Below are 21,612 nucleotides of genomic sequence, written 5' to 3'. Positions count from 1 at the left end.
TCTCTCTCTCTCCACACACACACACACACGGCCACAGAAGGCGGTCAAACAGATAGAAGGCGGTCAGACAGAGCACAGATGGAAGGCGTCAGAGCACAGATAGAAGGCGTCAGACAGAGCACAGATAGAAGGCGTCAGAGCACAGATAGAAGGCGTCAGACAGAGCACAGATAGAAAGTGGTCACACAGAGCACAGATAGAAAGCGGTCAGACAGAGCACAGACAGATGGAAAGTGGTCAGACAGAGCACAGATGGAAAGTGGTCAGACAGAGCACAGATAGAAAGTGGTCAGACAGAGCACAGATAGAAAGTGGTCAGACAGAGCACAGATAGAAAGTGGTCAGACAGAGCACAGATAGAAGGCGTCAGGCAGAGCACAGGCAGATGGAAAGTGGTCAGAGCACAGATAGAAAGCGGTCAGACAGAGCACAGATAGAAGGCGGTCAGACAGAGCACAGATAGAAGGCGGTCAGACAGAGCACAGATAGAAAGCGGTCAGACAGAGCACAGATAGAAGGCGGTCAGACAGAGCACAGATAGAAGGCGTCAGACAGAGCACAGACAGATGGAAAGCGGTCAGACAGAGCACAGATAGAAAGTGGTCAGACAGAGCACAGATAGAAAGTGGTCAGACAGAGCACAGATAGAAGGCGGTCAGACAGAGCACAGACAGATGGAAAGTGGTCAGACAGAGCACAGATAGAAAGCGGTCATACAGAGCACAGACAGATGGAAAGTGGTCAGACAGAGCACAGATAGAAAGCGGTCATACAGAGCACAGACAGATGGAAAGTGGTCAGACAGAGCACAGATAGAAAGTGGTCAGACAGAGCACAGATAGAAGGCGGTCATACAGAGCACAGACAGATGGAAAGTGGTCAGACAGAGCACAGATAGAAAGTGGTCAGACAGAGCACAGATAGAAAGCGGTCATACAGAGCACAGACAGATGGAAAGTGGTCAGACAGAGCACAGATAGAAGGCGGTCATACAGAGCACAGACAGATGGAAAGTGGTCATACAGAGCACAGACAGATGGAAAGTGGTCAGACAGAGCACAGACAGATGGAAAGTGGTCAGACAGAGCACAGACAGATGGAAAGTGGTCAGACAGAGCACAGATAGAAGGCGGTCAGACAGAGCACAGATAGAAGGCGTCAGACAGAGCACAGACAGATGGAAAGTGGTCAGAGCACAGATAGAAAGCGGTCAGACAGAGCACAGATAGAAGGCGTCAGACAGAGCACAGATAGAAGGCGTCAGACAGAGCACAGATAGAAAGCGGTCAGACAGAGCACAGATGGAAAGTGGTCAGACAGAGCACAGATAGAAGGCGGTCAGACAGAGCACAGATAGAAGGCGTCAGACAGAGCACAGACAGATGGAAAGTGGTCAGAGCACAGATAGAAAGCGTCAGACAGAGCACAGATAGAAAGCTTCAGACAGAGCACAGATAGAAAGCGGTCACACAGAACACAGACAGACAGAAGACGGTTACACAGAACACAGACAGATAGAAGGCGGTCACACAGAACACGGATAGAAGGCGATCAGACAGAACACAGATAGATAGAAGGCGGTCACATAGAACACAGACAGACAGAAGAGGTCAGACAGAACACAGACAGGTAGAAGGAGGTCAGAGAGAACACAGGAGGTCAGACAGAACACAGATAGAAAGAGGTCAGACAGAACACAAATAGGTCACACAGAACACCGACAGACAGAAGGAGGTCACACAGAACACAGATAGAAGGCGGTGACACAGAACACGGATAGAAGGCGGTGACACAGAACACGGATAGAAGGCGGTCAGACAGAACAACAGGCAGATAGAAGACGGTCAGACAGACAGAAGGCAGTCAGCCAGGCAGAACACAGAAGGTGGTCAGACAGACAGAAGGCAGTCAGCCAGGCAGAACACAGAAGGCGGACAGACAGACAGAACATAGAAGGCGGACAGACAGACAGAACACAGACAGAATGCGGTCAGACAGAACACAGTTCGATAGGAGACGGTCAGACAGGATCACGGACAAATAGAAGAAACAGACACAGACTGCTCCGCGGTTCCTGTTGAAGACATGCTGGTTACCTTGTCGAAAACCCAAAATGAGATGTAATAATAAATGAGCGTAGGACTAGTCACACAAAAAAGAAGAAGAAGAAAAGAGAAGCAGACACATATCACTGAGTCGTTCCAGTTAAAACATGCCATCTTTTTTTATTTCAGAAAAACAAAAAGTAGACAAGGAAAACAACGAATGATAGGTGGTGTAAAAATACAAAAAAAGGCAGATAGAGACAAACCATTCAATCGTTCTGATTAAAGCATGCCTTGTTTTATTTTCTATATATAAAAATACGAATGAATAATGGCGGGAAAAAACTCAAAAACGACACACAGAGACACAAACCACGGATTTGTACCTCTTAAAACATGTCTTTTTTTTCCCTGTTGGAAAACAAAAACTAGATAACTATAAACGACTGGTGAACAAGGACGACAAACGCATAAAAAGAAGGATGAAGAAGAAAAGAAAAAAAAGAAAGGAGAATGATTAGAGAAAACGAATTATTTTCGCCTTGTTTATTGCTCAACCGAAATGGCTGGAAGAACAGTGAACTTGTGTAAGATATGAAATAAAATAAGATACGAAAAATGGTAAGAAAACGAGGGGAAAAAATCAAAGAATGAATGAATGAGAAGAAAGAACGGAAAAGGCCCATCAACAAGAAATAGACGGAAAAGAAGTAAGCACTGTCTTTTCAGACTAATGGAAACATTGGCATTTTGGCAACTAGAAAACACACACACACACACACACTCTCTCTCTCTCTCTCTCTCTCTCTCTCTCTCTTCTCTCTCTCTCTCGGGCGCGCGCGGAATAGCCTAATGGCTTTTTTTTTTCTTGGCTTTTTTTTTAAATAATTTTTTTAGGGGGTGTATGGACGGGAATGAAACACACACACAAACTGAATAATGGCTTTTTTCGTGCGCGCTCGCGCGCACATACTCACACACTCTCTCTCTCTCTGAGTAGCCTATTGGCTTTTTTTTTTCTTAGAGGGGTGGGGGCGGGGCGGGAATGAAACATGGAATAATTGCGCGCGCGTGCACACACACACACACACACACACACACACACACACACACACACACACACACACTGAAACCCACACAGACTAATACTGAGAATAGTGGCTTTTTGGCACCAAATAATACACTCGGGACAAGCACACATAGATTAACGGAACAGTGGATTTGGGCATCCAATAAAGAAGACTTCAAACACACACTCCAACAAAGGCACAAACCTGAACAAAGCAGACTTACCTGTCACCGTTTCCTCTGCCATTTTGCAGATGATGACGGCGAGGACGAATACAATCTTCATGATGACAGCAAAGCCGATCAGTTCAGTAATCGACAGAAACGATCGATGCTGTTCTTTGATCCCAAATTCTTCCAGTCAGTTTCCGTTCAAAGAGAAATATTCCACTCCAGTGACGTGAGCAAAAGTTGTGACGAACACAGTGAAAAGTGGCGAGGACAGACGCCCGGGAATCAGGATAACCAAAGATGGTGGACTAAGCTGTCAAATCCACTTTATCTCGCGCAGCTGGTCGTCAGGGCAACCGGACACTGAAACTGACAAAATTGGACTAATTTCGCCGGGCTCAGTGAGGCGAAATCTCGCTGCTGAGTTCAGCAGTGTCCGGCTTTTTAAAAGGATTGATGGTGATTGGCATTAATCGAGGTGTGATTGTAGTTGTGTTCTTTGGGGGTTTTGGAGGAGGTTAGTGGAACTAGGCTTTCAGATTAGGGATTAAATTGAGGTGAACTTGATCTATGTGTGTGTGCCCCTCTCCCTCTCCCTCCTCTCCTCTCTCTCATCGCTTGTAACTTTTGCGGTCGACATGGAAGAACAGTGATGACAATTCTGTGTGCGGTTTTCGCGCGTGCGATTTAGTTTTCACTTCATGCAAGTCAGTATCTGCAAGTTACTAGAACTTGTGCCTGTGCCATTGAAGTGCGCCTGAGTAGTTGGATATTGTCTATCACGCCCGAATAAGTATGTTTTGGGTTGGTGAGTGTTGGAGGGTGACAGGGCGCGCGTGCGGTGGGCCAGTTGCGTTTTTTGTGTTTTTTGTTGTTGTTTTTGGATTAATAACTCAGTTCAGTGCTCTTTCTCTTCCGTGTTGCTGGGGCAGTGATGACTGCTGAGCCTTTGTGAAATTGGATCAGCCGCGTGGCATTAATTTTATAAGTGCAGTGATACATTTTGCATGCTTTTGTTTTACGCAATGTAGCACCCCAGAGGAAGAAACCTAGATAATGGGGACTGACTGGGGGCATGAGTGGAATGTCCCTACAGTTGTACCGAGTTCGTCTGCGGACGCTTCAGCGGTGAATGAAGTCGTTGCCGTAGTTAATGAGTTATTTAAACCCACACTAAGTGACAGACAGCCCAACTCCTCCTCACAAAAAAAGTCACCTGTGCTGGTCAGGCAATCAGGCTAATGTCGGTCCTAGAGAGGAGCGGCCTGCCCAGCATCGAAAGCCTGCTGATCCAGTGCCAGCTACGCTGGACAGGACACGTCCGCATGACAGACAGCAGGATCCCGAAGATGCTTTTGTATGGCCAGCTGAAGGAAGGCCACCATGAACTTGGAAGACCCTGCAAGCGCTTCAAGGGCACCTTGAAGAGAAACCTCAAAGCCTGTGACATAGACATCGCTTCCTGGGAAACTGATGCCCTTGACCCCTCTCGCTGGAGGACGCTGTGCTCTAGTGGCATAAAGACGTTTGAAAAGAAGAGAACGCTCGCCATTAAGGAGAAGCGTGAGCGAAGGAAGCAAGGCTCAACTTCTGGAGACGTTTTCCCTTGCAACACCTGTGGGAAGTGCTGCGCATCCAGAATCGGCCTCTTCTCCCATATGAGGACACACACCAACAGATAAGCCCGCCTGCCTACTCATCCGTCGGTCCGACGGGAGACTCCAAGTGACAGACAAAACTTGAACACTTCCCATTGTGTAATCTGGGGAAGTTGAATCGAACAGTCCAGATAACCAATAATATTCTCTTACGGTACTCTGTGTGTTAACCAACAATATTTTCATGCGATACTATTAACAAACCAGCACTACCATCATTACTTTATATCATAATAGTGGAGTGATGGCCTAGAGGTAACGCGTCCGCGTAGGAAGCGAGAGAATCTGAGCGCGCGCTAGTACGAATCACGGCTCCGCCGCCGATATGTTCTCCCCCTCCACTAGACCTTGAGTGGTGGTCTGGACAGTAGTCATTCGGATGGGACGATAAAACCGAGGTCCCGTGCGCAGCATGCATTTAGCGCACATACTGAGAACCCACGGCAACAAAGGGGTTGTTCCTGGCAAAATTCTGTAGAAAATTCCACTTTGATAGGAAAAACAAATAAAACTGCACGCAGGAAAAAAAAAAAAAAAAAAAGGGGGGGGGGGGGGGGGGGCGCTGTAGTGTAGCGACGCGCTCTCCCTGGGGAGAGCAGCCCGAATTTCACACAGAGAAATCTGATGTGATAAAAAGAAATGCAAATAATCAACGCACATGACGATGCGGAAGTATGTATCTGCACGACCGGTTCTGTGACGTTCTGACGATTGTGAGCCTTGTCAGAGTGCACCCGAGTTGAGAGCCCGGCAACACGTAAACTGCAACAGCCATGCGGGTTGATGGCGGTTGGTACATCGTTACTAACGTTCTGTTCTGTGCCGCCTGCACGTGTAACCCACCCACTCTCTCTCCCTTCCCCATCAGCACGCTCTGAGCCGGTGGATTTCTTCACTGAACGAATCCTGTTTGTATTTTGGTCGTCGCTTTGAAACTGTGCAGAATTTAATGCATTTATTCATTCATTCATTTATTTATTTGCTTGCTTCTCATATTTCACTTCAGTCACGATTTATTCATTCAGATATATATCGTTCGTTGTTTGTCAATCGTTAGTTCGCTAGTCCGCAAGTTAGCTAGCTAGTTAGTTAATTCGTTAGTCCATTAGTTAGCTAGTTAGTTAGTTCGTTAATTCGTTAGCCATACTGCCGTACATGCCAGAGATGTTGACGGGTAACTAGTTAGGTTTTCTTTGTCCTGATTTATTTGGAGGTATAGTTGGGAAACGGCTACGGTAGGCAGCGGTTACGGCCCAGAGAAAATGTGCTGCTACAGTGTTCACACTTCTGTCGCCACTAAGTGATCCTGTGTCTTCATTCTAAACTTCATAAAAGATTTTCGTTTCTGTTGTTTTTTGTATGTCAGGCGTTTGAGTCATGTCACAGGAAGTAGGCATATGTCGATCCAGAAAATGCAAGACACGAACAAGCCAAACCAGCTGAGTGACAGTATGGATTTCTTACGTGCTAAACTCAAAAAACTTTTTATTTATAATTTCAGAAGGAAGAATATTAGGACAGTAAACTTTGCACTTATTAATGAAACTTACACCCACAGGAGAAGTGGGGACGGGGGGGGAGGGAACTTATCAAGGTTTGTGACGTATGCTGCTTGGTCGAAAACATTATGTCTGAGCAGTTTAATTAGGTTTTGTCACATAAACTTGACTCCTTTTTTTTTTCGCTGTCTTTTTCGCGCACTTTTATTTACCTTCCTCTCCCGAAGTACAATAGTAACCAAACAAAAACTCACTATTGTCAAGAGTTAGCCAGTCGGCAACACACACACACACACACACACACTGAAGCAAGTAAAAGGAACAAACACCGCAAGACTGACACCACCTCCACAGATAAACGAACAGAATGTCCCTCTCTCTCTCTCTCTCTCCTGTCTCAAAAAGCCAGGCGGACTGAGCGACTGGAACTGAGAAGGGGGGGGAGAGGGAGGAGGAGGTGGTTTGGAGAGGGTGAGTGGAGGGATGGGAGGAGGATTCAGGAGGGTGGGGGTGGGGGTGCAGAGACTGGGTGATGCGACAGCGGAGGGGAGAGAGTCGAGAGGCGAGCGACGCCAGCGCTGCTTCTGACGCGGTGCCGCGGCTCGGCCTTTGGGGTAGAGGGGTTGCCGCATGCAGCACTGTGCAGTGCATGGGCCGGTCGGACGCATGTCATGCTATGCGTGGCATCTGACACTTGAAAGATGAAATAAGGATGGTAGTATTAAACAGAAACAATAGTAGTAGTTGCAGCAGTAGTAGTAATTGTTGTAGATATTATAATGAAGATAGCAATTCAGTGTATTTTTACAAGTTTTACATTATGATGATAGCAGCGGCAGTTGTATTTTTACAATGATGATGAATTTTACTGCGACAGGCCTAATAGCAGTTAAGTCAATACAATTGCTCTAGAAGGCACCACTGCGTTTGGACAAATCCATGTACGCTGCACCACACAGTATAGGTTTTGTTCAGGACGCCATTGGTCATTTGACAGGTTCACCACAAAATGAACAGGTCATTTTGAAAATTTGATGGCTTAGGAAGAACGGCCCATTATTCCCGCCCCCGGTACCCGCATCAGTCACTGTGAACCCCCCAAAATCTGTATTGAATTTGTACTTTGTCCATCACACTCGATGGTATTCGGCATTGTTTATATATGTATAGAATTTTTTTTTCAGAATCAGAATCAATTTTAATGTCAATTAAACCTGAACAAGTATGTATAGAATTTTTTTTTCAGAATCAGAATCAATTTTAATGTCAATTAAACCTGAACAAGGTTTATAAGACACGCATGCAAAGTTACATGAAACCACGCACAAAAAAAGCAAAAAAAAAAAGCAAAACAAAAATAGATAAATGCTGAACAAGACACTGAATCACTCTTGCACGCTATGGCGTTTTTGACAGTTACTGACAAATTTCCCAAACAGTCCCACAAGTTTGTCTTCCTGTGTTAGCTGACTGGGTTTAATAATATTTGGAATGTAATTTTGAATTTTTTGTATGAATTCTATTCTAATTTCTGTGTGTAATTCGCAGTCATCTAAGAAATGAAATTCATCCTCTATTGTTTGACGTTGTAAACATAGTCTCCTTTCTTTTGGAATGTTGAAATATCGGCCTTTTTCTGTTGCTAAATCATGACAGGATATTCTTAATTTGCACAATGATTGTTTTTGATTATAATTAAGATATCCTTCAAGCAAATAAGGCTCGGTTCTGTATTCACGAGTAACTTTATTATAGAATAATTGTATATGTCTGTGTGTCTGTCTGTGTGGAGAGAGAGAGAGAGACTTATGATGTGGCATGGAACTGAATACAACATATTGATTACTGACTAAACTTTATTCTGCAATGCTGAAACACTGACTTACGCTGACTGCTTTAGATCACGGTAGTAAATGTTCACATGATGGTCCAGTTAATATAAAGGGGATGAAAAGAAACCAAAGCAAAGCAGTACAGTACAACTGAAAATCATCTGATCTAAAGTATCACTGTCAGGTGCGTTGGTCAAATACCACTGTTTTAGGAAAGCACTTTCCTGTGTGGAGATCCAAACCTTCACAGTTGTCACAGTAGCAGTTTTTTTCTAAAAATTTTCTTTAAGTATTATGCCAGCATGATGTGCGGACCTGTTTAAATCTGTTTTTTGTGTATTCACAACTTCACGATAGGCCGTGTTCCGGTTTAAAGGGCGCTGCCACAGCCGATACTATGAATAGCTCGCATGGCGGCATATTGCGGTTTACATTGACAACATGAACGGAGAATGCGGCCGGTGAGGCAGTGGTCACCATCGTTCAGCACGTGGATCTTTCGACAGTAAAATAAAAAAATAAAATAAAATGCTCAATGAGGGAATAGAAAATCCACGTTACGATCATAACCCCGTCTTGAAGCGAAACTGAAAAAATACAGTGTAGTAAATATCGGCCCTGACCTTATCCGTGAAAAGCAGATGACAGAAGTTGTTCGTTTATTTATAGTCTGTTCATCTAAGATGATGATATTAGACTGAAAATAAATGATATTATTATTATTATTATTTGGATTATCATTTCTATCATAATGATGATTGTTATTATTAATTAGAAATCGACATTTCTGTATATTCGAATGAAAATGGGGGCGGTTGAGGTTGGAGGGGAGGGGGAGGGGACTAAGAAAGAGAGAGCAGAATGTGGAAAAGATAAAGTACAAAATCTAAAATGGAGAGGGTGAGTGTCAGTGATTGGAGAAAGAAAAAAAAACTTAATACCGGAAGGGTGTGTGTGAGAGGCGGGGCGGGGGAAGCGGGATTAAGACAAAAAAATGATCAATAATCAAATATTGTATGCACTACATCTGTATATTATTATTATTATTTGAAAAGAGGTTCATGTGGGGACCTACAATAAACAACAAAATGGACTATTAAACACATAACTAGCTAACTTTAATCAAGAACAGTTTGAAATATATAACTTTTTTTTCCAAAAAATGATAACACAAAAGATGAATGAGGATGTGTCAACTTTATAATCTAAGTAACGATCGATAATAACACTTTATGCACTCAGTCAGTACATGTGTGTAAAATAGAAATCGTCACTGAGCATTCACCATGGTGTTAGTTTTCTCCTGAAACAAGCTTTCAGGTACGACACATGAAATTATGGGACGCTGTTCGAGTCAATGAAACTACCATAAGTGGAACATTTACATTTTTTTTTAAGTATGTCTAAGCAGGTTTCTGAAATTAGTGGTAATACTTTAATTACACAATATTATGCTAGCCCAGTTTGAGGGATATCTCAATGAAAGTCATAGTTTTAGGAAAAGTTAGGTTTATCAAAGTTTATCATCGTGTATAAGGCCTAAATGAACCATGAGCAAGCTGTTTACAAAGGAATAAATGATGCAAGAGCATGCACGCGTACACAAACACACACACACTATATATATATATATATATATATATATATATATATATATATATATATATATATATATATATATCCCTTACATTTTGGTGTAAAATGGGAAGCTCAGTCTTCAATAAAATTTACAAATCAGACAAAATTCACGCCCAAGCTTCTGCATGCTACCTCATTTCACCGTGGTGCCACAGTGTCTGAATAAGTGAATTTTAAATCTTTTACTTAATTTTCCCAATTTGGAGTATAACAACAACCATAAAAAAACAATAAAATGAGATAATAAAAGCGTTAATAATAAAACTGATAATAAGAAGAATGATAAGATAGTAATAATGAAAAAAAAAAGTAGTTGTAGTTGTATAAATAAAATAAAAAATAGTTATAGTAGTATTTATAAGGTGCAAACTCCCCAGTGTGACCAAAGCAATTCCCATGAAATAATACATAAATACATTAGTGCATAACACTATTAATGGCAGACAACAGCACATGAAGACATACAAGAAAAGTATGTATATGAACAATAATACACATTGCAAATATTGATATTAATGATAAAATATACCTTACACACACACTCTCTCTCTCTCTCTCTCTCTCTCTCTCTCTCCCTTTCTCATGCACGCACACACACACACACACACAAACACATAGTATAGCTGAGTAGTATTAAAAGGGAATCTTAGGAACAATAATTGTAACTTTTGTCCTTAATGCTAAATCAATGCAATTAACAGTCAGGGATTGGTGGTGAAAGAGGGAAGTGAGGAGGGGATTAAAATGGTAATAAATTTGCTCAAATGTGGAGTGATGGCCTAGAGGTAACGCGTCCACCTAGCAAGCAAGAAAATCTGAGCGCACCGGTTCGAATCACGGCTCAGCCGTCGATATTTTCTCCTCCTCCACTAGACCTTGAGTGCTGGTCTGGACGCCAGTCATTCGGATGAGACGATAAACCGAGGTCCCGTGTGCAGCATGCACTTAGTGCACGTAAAAGAACCCACGGCAACAAAAGGGTTGTTCCTGGCAAAATTCTGTAGAAAATCCACTTCGATAGGAAAAACAAAACTGCACGCAGGAAAAAATACAAAAAAATGGGTGGCGCTGTAGTGTAGCGACGCGCTCTCCCTGGGGAGAGCAGCCCGAATTTCACACGGAGAAATCTGTTGTGATAAAAGAATACAAATACAAATACAACATTATCTTCAAACTCAATCCCATTTCTCCAGGGAGTTCTGAAAACTGACTGATAATTACCTGTCAAAATGGACAGCTTTGCTATGGTTCTTCCAAAAACTGTACCTCTATCTTGGGGAATGTAAAAGTCTTTACCACCTCCTCCTCTCTCCTTTGACTTAAAAGTGATAATAATAATTGTTTAAAAGATATTCAGGTTAGTGAGTGAGTGTGTGTGTGTGTGTGTGTGTGTGTGTGAGGCAAAAGAGATACGACAGGATGAGATATGGTTGTCTCTCTCTCTACATATATACATGTGTGTGTGTGTAATAACATTAACAACTGAATGCTTAAAGCTATTTTAGGACACACTGCACTCCACGCACTGTAAAACAGCCAAGGTCAATCAAGCATCAACATCATAAGCAAATAAGCCACTCTGCAGTATTTTCATGGATGTATAATATCTTGTTTAAAATTGAATGTTTCCTTAGTTTAAAAAAAAAAATCATTAGAGTAGACAGAATGATTTAGCTCCCTAAAATTTATTTAGGGCATTTCTCATATTAATATTACACAAAGGGAAAAATGGACTTCTGACATTCACATAACTCTGTCAATAATCATACAATTGTGTGTGCATGACAATACCACATGTTCTCTGTACTGATGGTGGGGTAACAACAAAAAACATTTTTGGAATTTATAAATGGCTCATACATTGGTCTGTTCTTATTCTCAGCTTGTCCTCACTCAGAATGTCCTGTGAATAGTGAAGAAGAAAGAAAAAAAAAAGAACAGAAAAAGGAAGAAAGATAATGGAGAACATTTTGTCCTTCCTGAAGCCTTTGTGGACAAACAGAGAATAAATAAAACGGATGGTAGTGTGTACTGTTCACCCTTCACCAAAAACTTTGTACAGATTAGCTGCAAAAGAACAGATCTAAAAAATGTATGGGTTTGGAAGACTGTTCAATCCAAAGTAGGCTAAAAATCAGTGGTCATAACTGAAGTCACCAGCTGACTGTGGGGGCTCTGAATGAATTTTTTTTAGTCCTGTATGAAGCATTCAGTTTTTTGTTGTAAAAAGTTCCTGATGATTCACATCCCTGACTACAAGCGAGGGAAAAGGAGGATATGAGGGTGAAGTGTTGGATCATCAGCAGATCAGCAAACTGAAGAAGAAAATGATAATCAGTGGGAAAATCTATAAGAAAAATATGGTATAAAAATTCAGAATTTAGTACATATATTTCTTTTCATTGACATCAGGTGAAGATTTTGAATTATTTGGTTTGGCGAGGAAGGCATAAAAGACCCCCATGTGGCTTTGTGAAGCTGACATCCCTCAAAGCAATATGAAATGAAATGAAAATTTGTAAAATACCAAAAACTGAGCATCAGGTTTAACCAAAGAGCCCCTTAAAGTACTAGCAGTAATAATTTTAAATACCACCACCAATTTCATTTAGTCCAGTTGACAATTATATGCCATTTCAGGACTAATTAACAATCCTGTTGTATCATTTTACTGCAATTCGTAATGATACGGATACTTCATGTTGTAGTTCTTGTGGGTGGGCACTGTCTTCCGTCGAGACAGCTGTTTTCAAGGAGGGGGTGAAGAGGACAAGAAGGGGAGGCCAAGGTCAATCAAGCATCAACATCATAAGCAAATAAGCCTGTCTGCAGTATTTTCATGGATGTATAATATCTTGTTTAAAATTGAATGTTTCCTTAGTTTAAAAAAAAAAAATCATTAGAGTAGACAGAATGATTTAGCTCCCTAAAATTTATTTAGGGCATTTCTCATATTAATATTACACAAAGGGAAAAATGGACTTCTGACATTCACATAACTCTGTCAATAATCATACAATTGTGTGTGCATGACAATACCACATGTTCTCTGTACTGATGGTGGGGTAACAACAAAAAACATTTTTGGAATTTATAAATGGCTCATACATTGGTCTGTTCTTATTCTCAGCTTGTCCTCACTCAGAATGTCCTGTGAATAGTGAAGAAGAAAGAAAAAAAAAGAACAGAAAAAGGAAGAAAGATAATGGAGAACATTTTGTCCTTCCTGAAGCCTTTGTGGACAAACAGAGAATAGATAAAACGGATGGTAGTGTGTACTGTTCACCCTGCACCAAAAACTTTGTACAGATTAGCTGCAAAAGAACAGATCTAAAAAATGTATGGGTTTCGAAGACTGTTCAATCCAAAGTAGGCTAAAAATCAGTGGTTATAACTGAAGTCACCAGCTGACTGTGGGCGCTCTGAATGAATTTTTTTTAGTCCTGTATGAAGCATTAATTTTTTGTTGTAAAAAGTTCCTGATGATTCACATCCCTGACTACAAGCGAGGGAAAAGGAGGATATGAGGGTGAAGTGTTGGATCATCAGCAGATCAGCAAATTGAAGAAGAAAATGATAATCAGTGGGAAAATCTATAAGAAAAATATGGTATAAAAATTCAGAATTTAGTACATATATTTCTTTTCATTGACATCAGGTGAAGATTTTGAATTATTTGGTTAGGCAAGGAAGGCATAAAAGACCCCCATGTGGCTTTGTGAAGCTGGCATCCCTCAAAGCAATATGAAATGAAATGAAAATTTGTGAAAATATCAAAAGCTGAGCATCCGTTTTAACCAAAGAGCCCCAAAGTACTAGCAGTAATAATTTTAAATACCACCACCTTTAATTTCATTTCAGGACTAATTAACAATCTTGTTGTATCATTTTACTGCAATTCGTAATGATACGGATACTTCATGTTGTAGTTCTTGTGGGTGGGCACTGTCTTCCGTCGAGACAGCTGTTTTCAAGGAGGGGGTGAAGAGGACAAGAAGGGGAGGAAAAGCGAATGATCACCTCTCACGAGGGTCTGTTAAGAAAGGTACTCTATTTTAATTTTAGTCTTGAATTACAATGACGATGCGCGACAGTGCGTGACAATGCGCGAACCTCAGCGAAGAAAGTACATAAGCACCATTTAATAAAACATACAAAAAGTATTACTAAAACAATATAATAACTATAAACTATGTTTTAATGTGCAGCACGGAACTTTAGTAGTACCATCGAATGGAAGAAAAAAAAATATAATACTTTATCACTTAAATGAATTGATCTGTGATAATAACGAAGACAATCGAATGGAAATGAACATCAAACAATTACAGAAACGGTTCGCCTTTACATTGGTTTTCTACAGTAGAGAAAATAAAAAATCCAATTAACAAGAAAAATACGAAATGTTTGATAAATAATGAACAAAAACATATAAATAATGATGATGATAATAGGACCTAACAGTAAAACTAAAGATATCCTCACCTCATCAGTGTGACAAAAGGCAAGACATTGAAACACTAGGACCCGTCCTGTTCAGCCGATTCTCACGCTCTGGCTTACAATAGCTGTGACGGGATCAGTTGAGCTATTTAGAACTGACATTGAGGAACGATGATTCCAGTAAAACCATATTCATAAGAAACACGCAATTACTTCCCCTAGCATCACAAGCAACAACACACATGCGATCTCAACCACACAATCATTCAAAGTGCCACAAAAATAAATGCTGTTACATTCATGACTGAATAACATAAATTATGCATATGGGACTTGCTCTCTTTCTTAGGCATATAGTATATACACATATGCACAAATTAATGAAACACTATTATGACTTTTAAGATACATACTTTTCAGAGCATACACTTTCTTCCTTTACAAAAGACATCACTTCAAGTGTTAATCTGAATTTCAAAATAACTGACCAAACCCCAAAATAACTAGCCAGATCCAGTGTACGCAAATTCGTATCTTTTGAATCAAATTGTGTTTTGACTTTTGTCATTGACTTACGTATCTACAATTTTCTTGCATATGCTCGCATGTGTGTCGTGTGTGAGCCGAGCCGAGAGACAGGCAAATTCTTTATTTTCGAGGATAATAGATAAGCACTGGAGCGCTTTTTTTTTTTCGTCCAGTCCCTGCCCTGAAGCGGGGTCTACTCTACACAATACTATATTATATATGTGTCATTGCGTGCACTACACAATGCTACTTAAAGTCATAGCATGCGAATTCAGTACTACATGTAATAATAAGATACACACACACACACACACACACACACACACACACACACACATATATATATATATATATATATACACACGCGCGCGCGCAGGCATAAGCATGGTATTAATAAACGACATAGAAAAACTAAACAAAAAAAACGGAACACACACATACACTCGCTCTCTCTCTCTCTCTCTCTCTCTCTCTCTCTCTCTCTCTCTCTCTCTCTCTCTCTCTCTAACACGCACACTTGCACATACATTGTGTATGTTAACAAATACTATATTAATGTGAATCTAAAACAGTAAGTCTAATAATATACAGAGAGAGAGAGAGACAAGACAAATTCTTTATTTCGAGGATAATAGATAAGCACTGGTGTGCTTTTTTACATCCAGTCCCCGCCCTGAATAGAGAGAGAGGTTTGTGTGTGTGTGTGTGTGTACGCACGAACCTTGCACGGTAACTTGGCACACACGAATTGTTTTTGCATGTGTACGTGTGTGTGTACGTCCACTTTGTGTGTGTGTGTGTGAGCTTCACATGCTTCGTGTTGTTCACGGACGGAATCGGCATGAATTCTGCCTCGGTCGGCCAACACATGCCCGGTACTGGCGTGTTAGACAGCACAGTTTTTCACTTTCCCAGAATAAACGTAACCGCGGAATGAAACTAGACTGTTTTAAGTTTTTAATTTTCATTGCTTCGCCTTCTGGTGTTTCTGCATGTTTTGTCACTGAAGGCCATGCTTCATATCGTCTGTGCAAGCTGTCGAAGAAATCTGTGAAGGATGAATGATCTCCAAACCTTTATTTCAGTTTCCCAAAAACATTTCTTCTACATTATTATTGTTTTTATTTTTATTATGAACATTTACGCCTAATCTTGACTGAAAATAAGCCTTAGCCATTTACAAATAGAACACATATGTAAATATCAAAAAAGGAAAAATTGAACACAAGATATCAAACAACATTGAAAACTATTCATCCCCCCCCCCCCCCCCCGCCCCCCCTCAGACCCACCCCCCACAAAATAAACACATGCACACGCGCACGCACACACGTCATAGCACACAATCGTAAATAGCACACAATCAAAAATACCACCAACAATTCCTCAAACTATCAAAACTCACCCACTCACAAATAGTCATTTTAGTTCATACTGGAAACGGATGAGCTGTTGGGAATTAATCTGGAGGGGGAAAGGTGTGTCTTCAGACTGGATTTGAAAGATTGCAATTAAGATGAGTGACTCAGAGGCTGATGAACTTGATTCCAAAGAAAGGGGGCTTGGTATGAAAAACTGCGTTGGCCATACATTTGGCTTCGAGCGGGGGGGGAGGGGGGGGGGGCCTACGCATACGGGTGTCAGAATGTCTCGGACACAATGCCATAGCAAAAGAAATCAGCTAAAAGTGGACAGAGGCAGTCTCTCCACAACAGCAACTGCTGTAATCAGGAAGACGGCTGCATGCGACACCGCTCAGCCATTTTGGAATCAGCCGTTTGAGGATAATGTAGTTTGGGAGCGTGAAGTTGGAAAAAAAAAATCAAATGACTATTGAAGATAGTTGTCTCTGTCAAACGTGTACGTTGGGGTGTGGAAACATTCTCCGGAAACGAATTATGGCTACTCAGATGACGAAATAAAAACTGTCGTGCACGTGAAAGTGCGCTTATACGTATCTTCGTATTTTGATCGGATCTCGATTTTACTTGAAAGAGACACTTTTGCATAACATTAACGAAATGTACGCGCAAGTTGCCCCATGAATGCTTGAGAAATCTCGAAGATTCAGACTATCAAGCAGTGTGCAGAATGAAAGAGACTGCAGCTGCTCTAAACACAAATTCAATCTTTCTCGAAAAGTCAAGTGACCGACTATTTGCCACATCAATGGGTCACTTCAAAATTGCATGGTATGGGTGGAGATTTTTCCGATCTCCCAGGTCTTGGGAGAAAGAGCGGGAGCGGGATTCGAATCATGAATCTCACGGTCTCTGTATTGGCAGATTAGCGTCTTAAAATTATTCTGCCGCCTTCCTCCTGCGGGCAACTTAGGGCAAGGTTGAGACGTTCATCTGCCAATACAGAGAGTCCGTGAGGGTCTGGTTTCGAATCCCGCTGTCACCCTGTTCCTAAGTTTGACTGGAAAATCAAACTGAGTGTCAGTCATTCGGATGAGACAATAAACCGAGGTCCCGTGTGCAGCACGCACTTGGCACACTGAAAAAGAACCCATGGCAACGAGAGTGTTGTCTTCTGGCAGTTGTACAGAAAAAATCCACTCTTGATAGGTTGCGGCCGCAGGCTTTAGGATAAATAGTGGTAGACTTTGGGGAATTAAAGAATATAGATCTGGGGTAGCATGGACATTCCCTGTGTCCTGTCCATGCGTGTCAAAACGACAAAAATACACACAAAAAATGACTCGGGGAGGTCAAGCAATAAAACTGTTCTGCTTTGGTAAGATTTTAACTTAAATTTGTATTGTAGATTCTGTTCATATAGGGTCACGCAGCCATCTTTGTGTGTGTGGTTTGTTTTTTGTGGTGCCGGGTTTTTTTGTTGTTGTTTCTTCTTCTTGTTCCTTTTCCTTTTCTTTTTCCTCTTTCTCTTCTTCTTCTTCCTCCTCCTCTTCTTCTTCTTCCTACTCTTCTTTTTCTTCTTCCTCTTCCTCCTCTTCTTCCTCTTATTCTTCCTCTTCTTGTTACAGGGCCGTTTTTTACCTTAGAAGTGCCTGTCAATACAGAAGTCAAATCAGATTTGATTATTTCACTAATCCTGTAACAAGACGAGATATCTTTAGCCATTGAAACACACACACACACACACACACGCGCGCGCACACACAAAGCAAAGAAAAATAGAGTTGGGGAGCGTTGCACTAGCGTCACTTGACGCAACTTTGTTGCAATAATAGGGCAGCTTTAGATTCCAACGCTAAATTACGTAATCCGAAAATGCGACAATTCACCTCATGATTGCAGTTCAGTATTGGGGGGGATTACATTGACTAGTTCTGGGATCTATAGCTGAAGTAGGCCCTATGAAAGATCCGATTTGCATTACATGCATAAAATATTTGTTCAGACAGAGTGGACTAACTGCTGTCTTCGTTTTTGAATAGGTGTATCCCTGTATCGCACGCACGTCTCGGACGCGTGTGTGTGTGTGTGTGTGAGAGAGAGAGAGCACGCGTGTGAGTGTGAGCATTGTGTGTGTGTGTGTGGGTCATGACTCGTGTTCAAGGAATGCAAGGTGGGTGTGTGGTGGGGTTGGGGGATGCGGTAATGTTAAGAGAACTTAATTATTACTGCATCGGTGTGTTGAATGTGTTCCACCTCTCTGTGTCTGTCTCTCTGTCTTACGCTCTCTCTCTCTCTCTCTCTCTTTCTCTCTCTTACACACACACACACACACACACACACACACACACACACACACACACACACACACACACACACACACGAAATAAACTGATTGACGAAGTAAAAACTGAGTCACAAAGTTCTAGAAGTTACCGTTGATAGTAACCTCTCTTGGTCATCCCACACTGATGATCTGTGCAAGCGCATCCCTCAAAAGGTGTTCCAGCTCTCAAAAATTAAAGCACGAAAATGCATTTATGCATTAATTCAGTCATCTGTTGATTATGCATCAGCTCTATTTATGGCATGTGGAGTACCAGTACATTGGAACCACTATGTAGAATCCATAAACGAGCTCTTAAGATTGTACTGTCAAAATCTACTCGTTTAACTCATGCATGGAGACTATCTAACCATGGATATTCTTCCACTGACACACAAATTACAATATAATAAAGCAGTGATGATGTTTCGTATAATGAACGGTTTTGCACCTCCAGCACTGAGTGTGAGATTTCAACGAAATCACTCAAGATAACACCGATAATACAGTCTTCCCAAAACCCAGAATTGACCTCTTTAAAACTAGCATTGTTTACTCAGGAGAGACACTTTGGAACTCTTTACCTACGATTATTAAAGATAAAAGCGGTATTTGTTCCTTTAAATCAGCTTACGAAACGTTTCTATTTCAGGAAATGAAAACTTCAGTGTAGACAACTTGTTGACTATCTTGTTAGATGCTGTGTTCGTTTTGTTTTTTTTGTTTTTTTTTTGTTTGTTTTTTTGTTTTCTTTGTTTTGTTTTGTTTTTTTTGGGGGGGGTTGTTTTGGGTTGGGGTTTTTTGTGTTTTTTTGTTTTGTTTTTGTTTTTTGTTTGTTTTTTCACGTTGACCAGGGTTATTGGAGACCCCCCAAAAAGTCATCGATCTATCATCATAAATGCAATCATCTTTGATTATAATAATATTTACATATTTACGCCTGAATGCTGAAATCTCAGGGTCTCACTATGTGCGTGGGGGTGGAGGGAATTAAGGAGACCGGGGTGCGGGTTGGGATAGAGAGTTCTAGTAGTTTGTTGTTGTGTAATACTAATAGTCTTTTTTCATTAGTTTCTCATGTGATTTTCAGTGGATTTTGGTCGTTGATACCTTTCTTGTTGACAGTTCTGTGTTCATGTGTTCTTCTGATGTGGCCCTAACCCACACATTCCTCTTTTTTTCTTTCTTTTACCTTAGGGCAAGGTGGAGAAAAGCATGTTTTGCCTATCTCATTACCCTGGAAAAATAAATTTTCGTTTCGTTTCTCTCTTTCTCTCTCACACACACACACTCTCTCTCTCTCAGTAAGTATAGCATACGCGGCAACGCGTACACACACACACACACACACACACACACACACACACACACACACACACACACAGAGAGAGAGAGAGAGATGAGAATGATGTTCCAGAAGTTGATTTTTACAGGATAAAAAGTAGGAAGAATCGAGCTGATTTTCATTCTTCTACGGCCAGGTCAGGATATGAACCACAGCCTATAAAGGCACTGCATGATCCTAAAGTGCCAAGAACAGTGGACCACTGAGCAGAAATGCAACAAAGCGACCTCAGTTTCTCTGAATACGTCAGTGGTTCTAAATACAGACAATGAGACAACACGTTACACTGTCTGCTGAAAAAAAAATTCGAGTGAAACATTGGGGCCAGAGAAAAGGCAGGAAAGAGAAAAAGTATTTCTGGAACTGCAAAACCGTTTTAGGCGTGATAACGACCGTCGATACCGAAAATATGTCTCAGTCTCAGCTTTTAAATATTCCTCTCTGTTGCCGCCTTAAAATATTCTTCCCATATCTGTTCTGGAATTGGGCAGGTGTGCCACATCTACCAGATTTCATTTTGATTTCATAATTTTTTGTTCAGTTTATTTTTTTTTTTTTTAATGTATTATGGAAATGCCATTAAATGTTTGTTCTCTCTCTCTCTCTCTCTCTCTCTCTCTCTCTCTCTCTCTCTCTCTTGCCCCCTCCCTTCTGTTTTTTTTTCCCCCCCCCCCCCCAAATCATCCGCTGACGGTAACGACCAAGCATTTTGGTTTGGTCCGTCCATCATCCAGGCTTCTGTGTTGTGACCACTGAGCTGAATAGGAAGGAGTAGCAGCCGCGGTAACATGAACAGCCCGCCACGCGCGACAGCCGGTTCTCCGCCATCTTGCTAGAGGCTGGCAGCGTACATTTCACTGCTGGACAGTAGTAGAGCACGTATAGTCATTTTCAGCAAAATATTTAATCGTTGTTTGGCAATAAACTGCGACAGTAGGTATGGGAAAGAGTATTTTTGTTTATAAAATATATATATATATATATATATAAAAGCAACCAAACGATCTTTTCTTTTTGACATCTCTCTCTCTCTCTCTCTCTCTCTTTGTCTTGACCATAATAATAGTAATGATAACGATTAATGAATAAGAATTACAGTATTATGTTGATAATGATAACAACAATTGAGAATAATAATGATAATAGTAACAATAATAATAATAATACAATGAATAATAATAATAATATAACAACAACAATAATAATAATAATGGCAACAGATAGTTGCCTTAGACGTATCAGTATCAGTAGCTCAAGGAGGCGTCACTGCGTTCGGACAAATCCATATACGCTACACCACATCTGCTAAGCAGATGCCTGACCAGCAGCGTAACCCAACGAAGAAGAAAAGAAATAAAGAGAGAAGTAAATGAATTAGAAAAAATATATATATTATAATAATAATAGAAAACAAAAATGAAATAAAATGAAATGATAATGACGAATAAGGATGAAATAAAATGAAAAAAAAAAGATAAATAAATAAATGAATGAATAAACAATTCAAAAAAAGATAAGATAGAAAAATGAATTTTAAAAAAATACTTTGAAAAAACACAAAAAAATTTGTCTTGGACAAAGTTCATGTAGCAAGTCGTATACTCGTAAGTCGACAAATGTCCATCAATAGGAGGACAGGCAGACAAAGAACTGTGCATGAATGGGTGTAAAAGGAAAGAAAATAAAAGGGAAAAAAAA

The 21,612-nt window shown here is 40.8% G+C and overlaps 1 protein-coding gene and 1 long non-coding RNA gene across 2 annotated transcripts in view; one reads left to right on the top strand and one right to left on the bottom strand.

The window, feature by feature from the left end:
* The window catches only part of LOC143297261 (lachesin-like), a 334,679-nt gene extending 327,911 nt beyond the window's left edge, over positions 1-6,768 (bottom strand). The window contains exons 1-2 of the mRNA XM_076609505.1: positions 6,654-6,768; positions 3,339-3,653 (exon numbers count right to left, since the gene is read on the bottom strand). Coding sequence (XP_076465620.1) covers positions 3,339-3,399 — 61 coding nt within the window. The 5' untranslated portion in view covers positions 3,400-3,653; positions 6,654-6,768. The remainder of the gene's footprint in view (positions 1-3,338; positions 3,654-6,653) is intronic.
* Positions 1-20,767, top strand: part of LOC143297262 (uncharacterized) — a 29,572-nt gene extending 8,805 nt beyond the window's left edge. Inside the window, exon 3 of the long non-coding RNA XR_013057237.1 lies at positions 20,649-20,767. This is a non-coding gene — a long non-coding RNA (uncharacterized LOC143297262). The remainder of the gene's footprint in view (positions 1-20,648) is intronic.
* Positions 20,768-21,612: the final 845 nt, after the last annotated feature.

Source organism: Babylonia areolata, chromosome 22 (genome assembly GCF_041734735.1).
Source record: "Babylonia areolata isolate BAREFJ2019XMU chromosome 22, ASM4173473v1, whole genome shotgun sequence".
NCBI classification, from domain to species: Eukaryota; Metazoa; Mollusca; class Gastropoda; order Neogastropoda; family Buccinidae; genus Babylonia; species Babylonia areolata.
The sequence above is the reverse complement of the archived record's forward strand: the minus strand, read 5'-3'. Positions and strand labels throughout refer to the sequence as shown.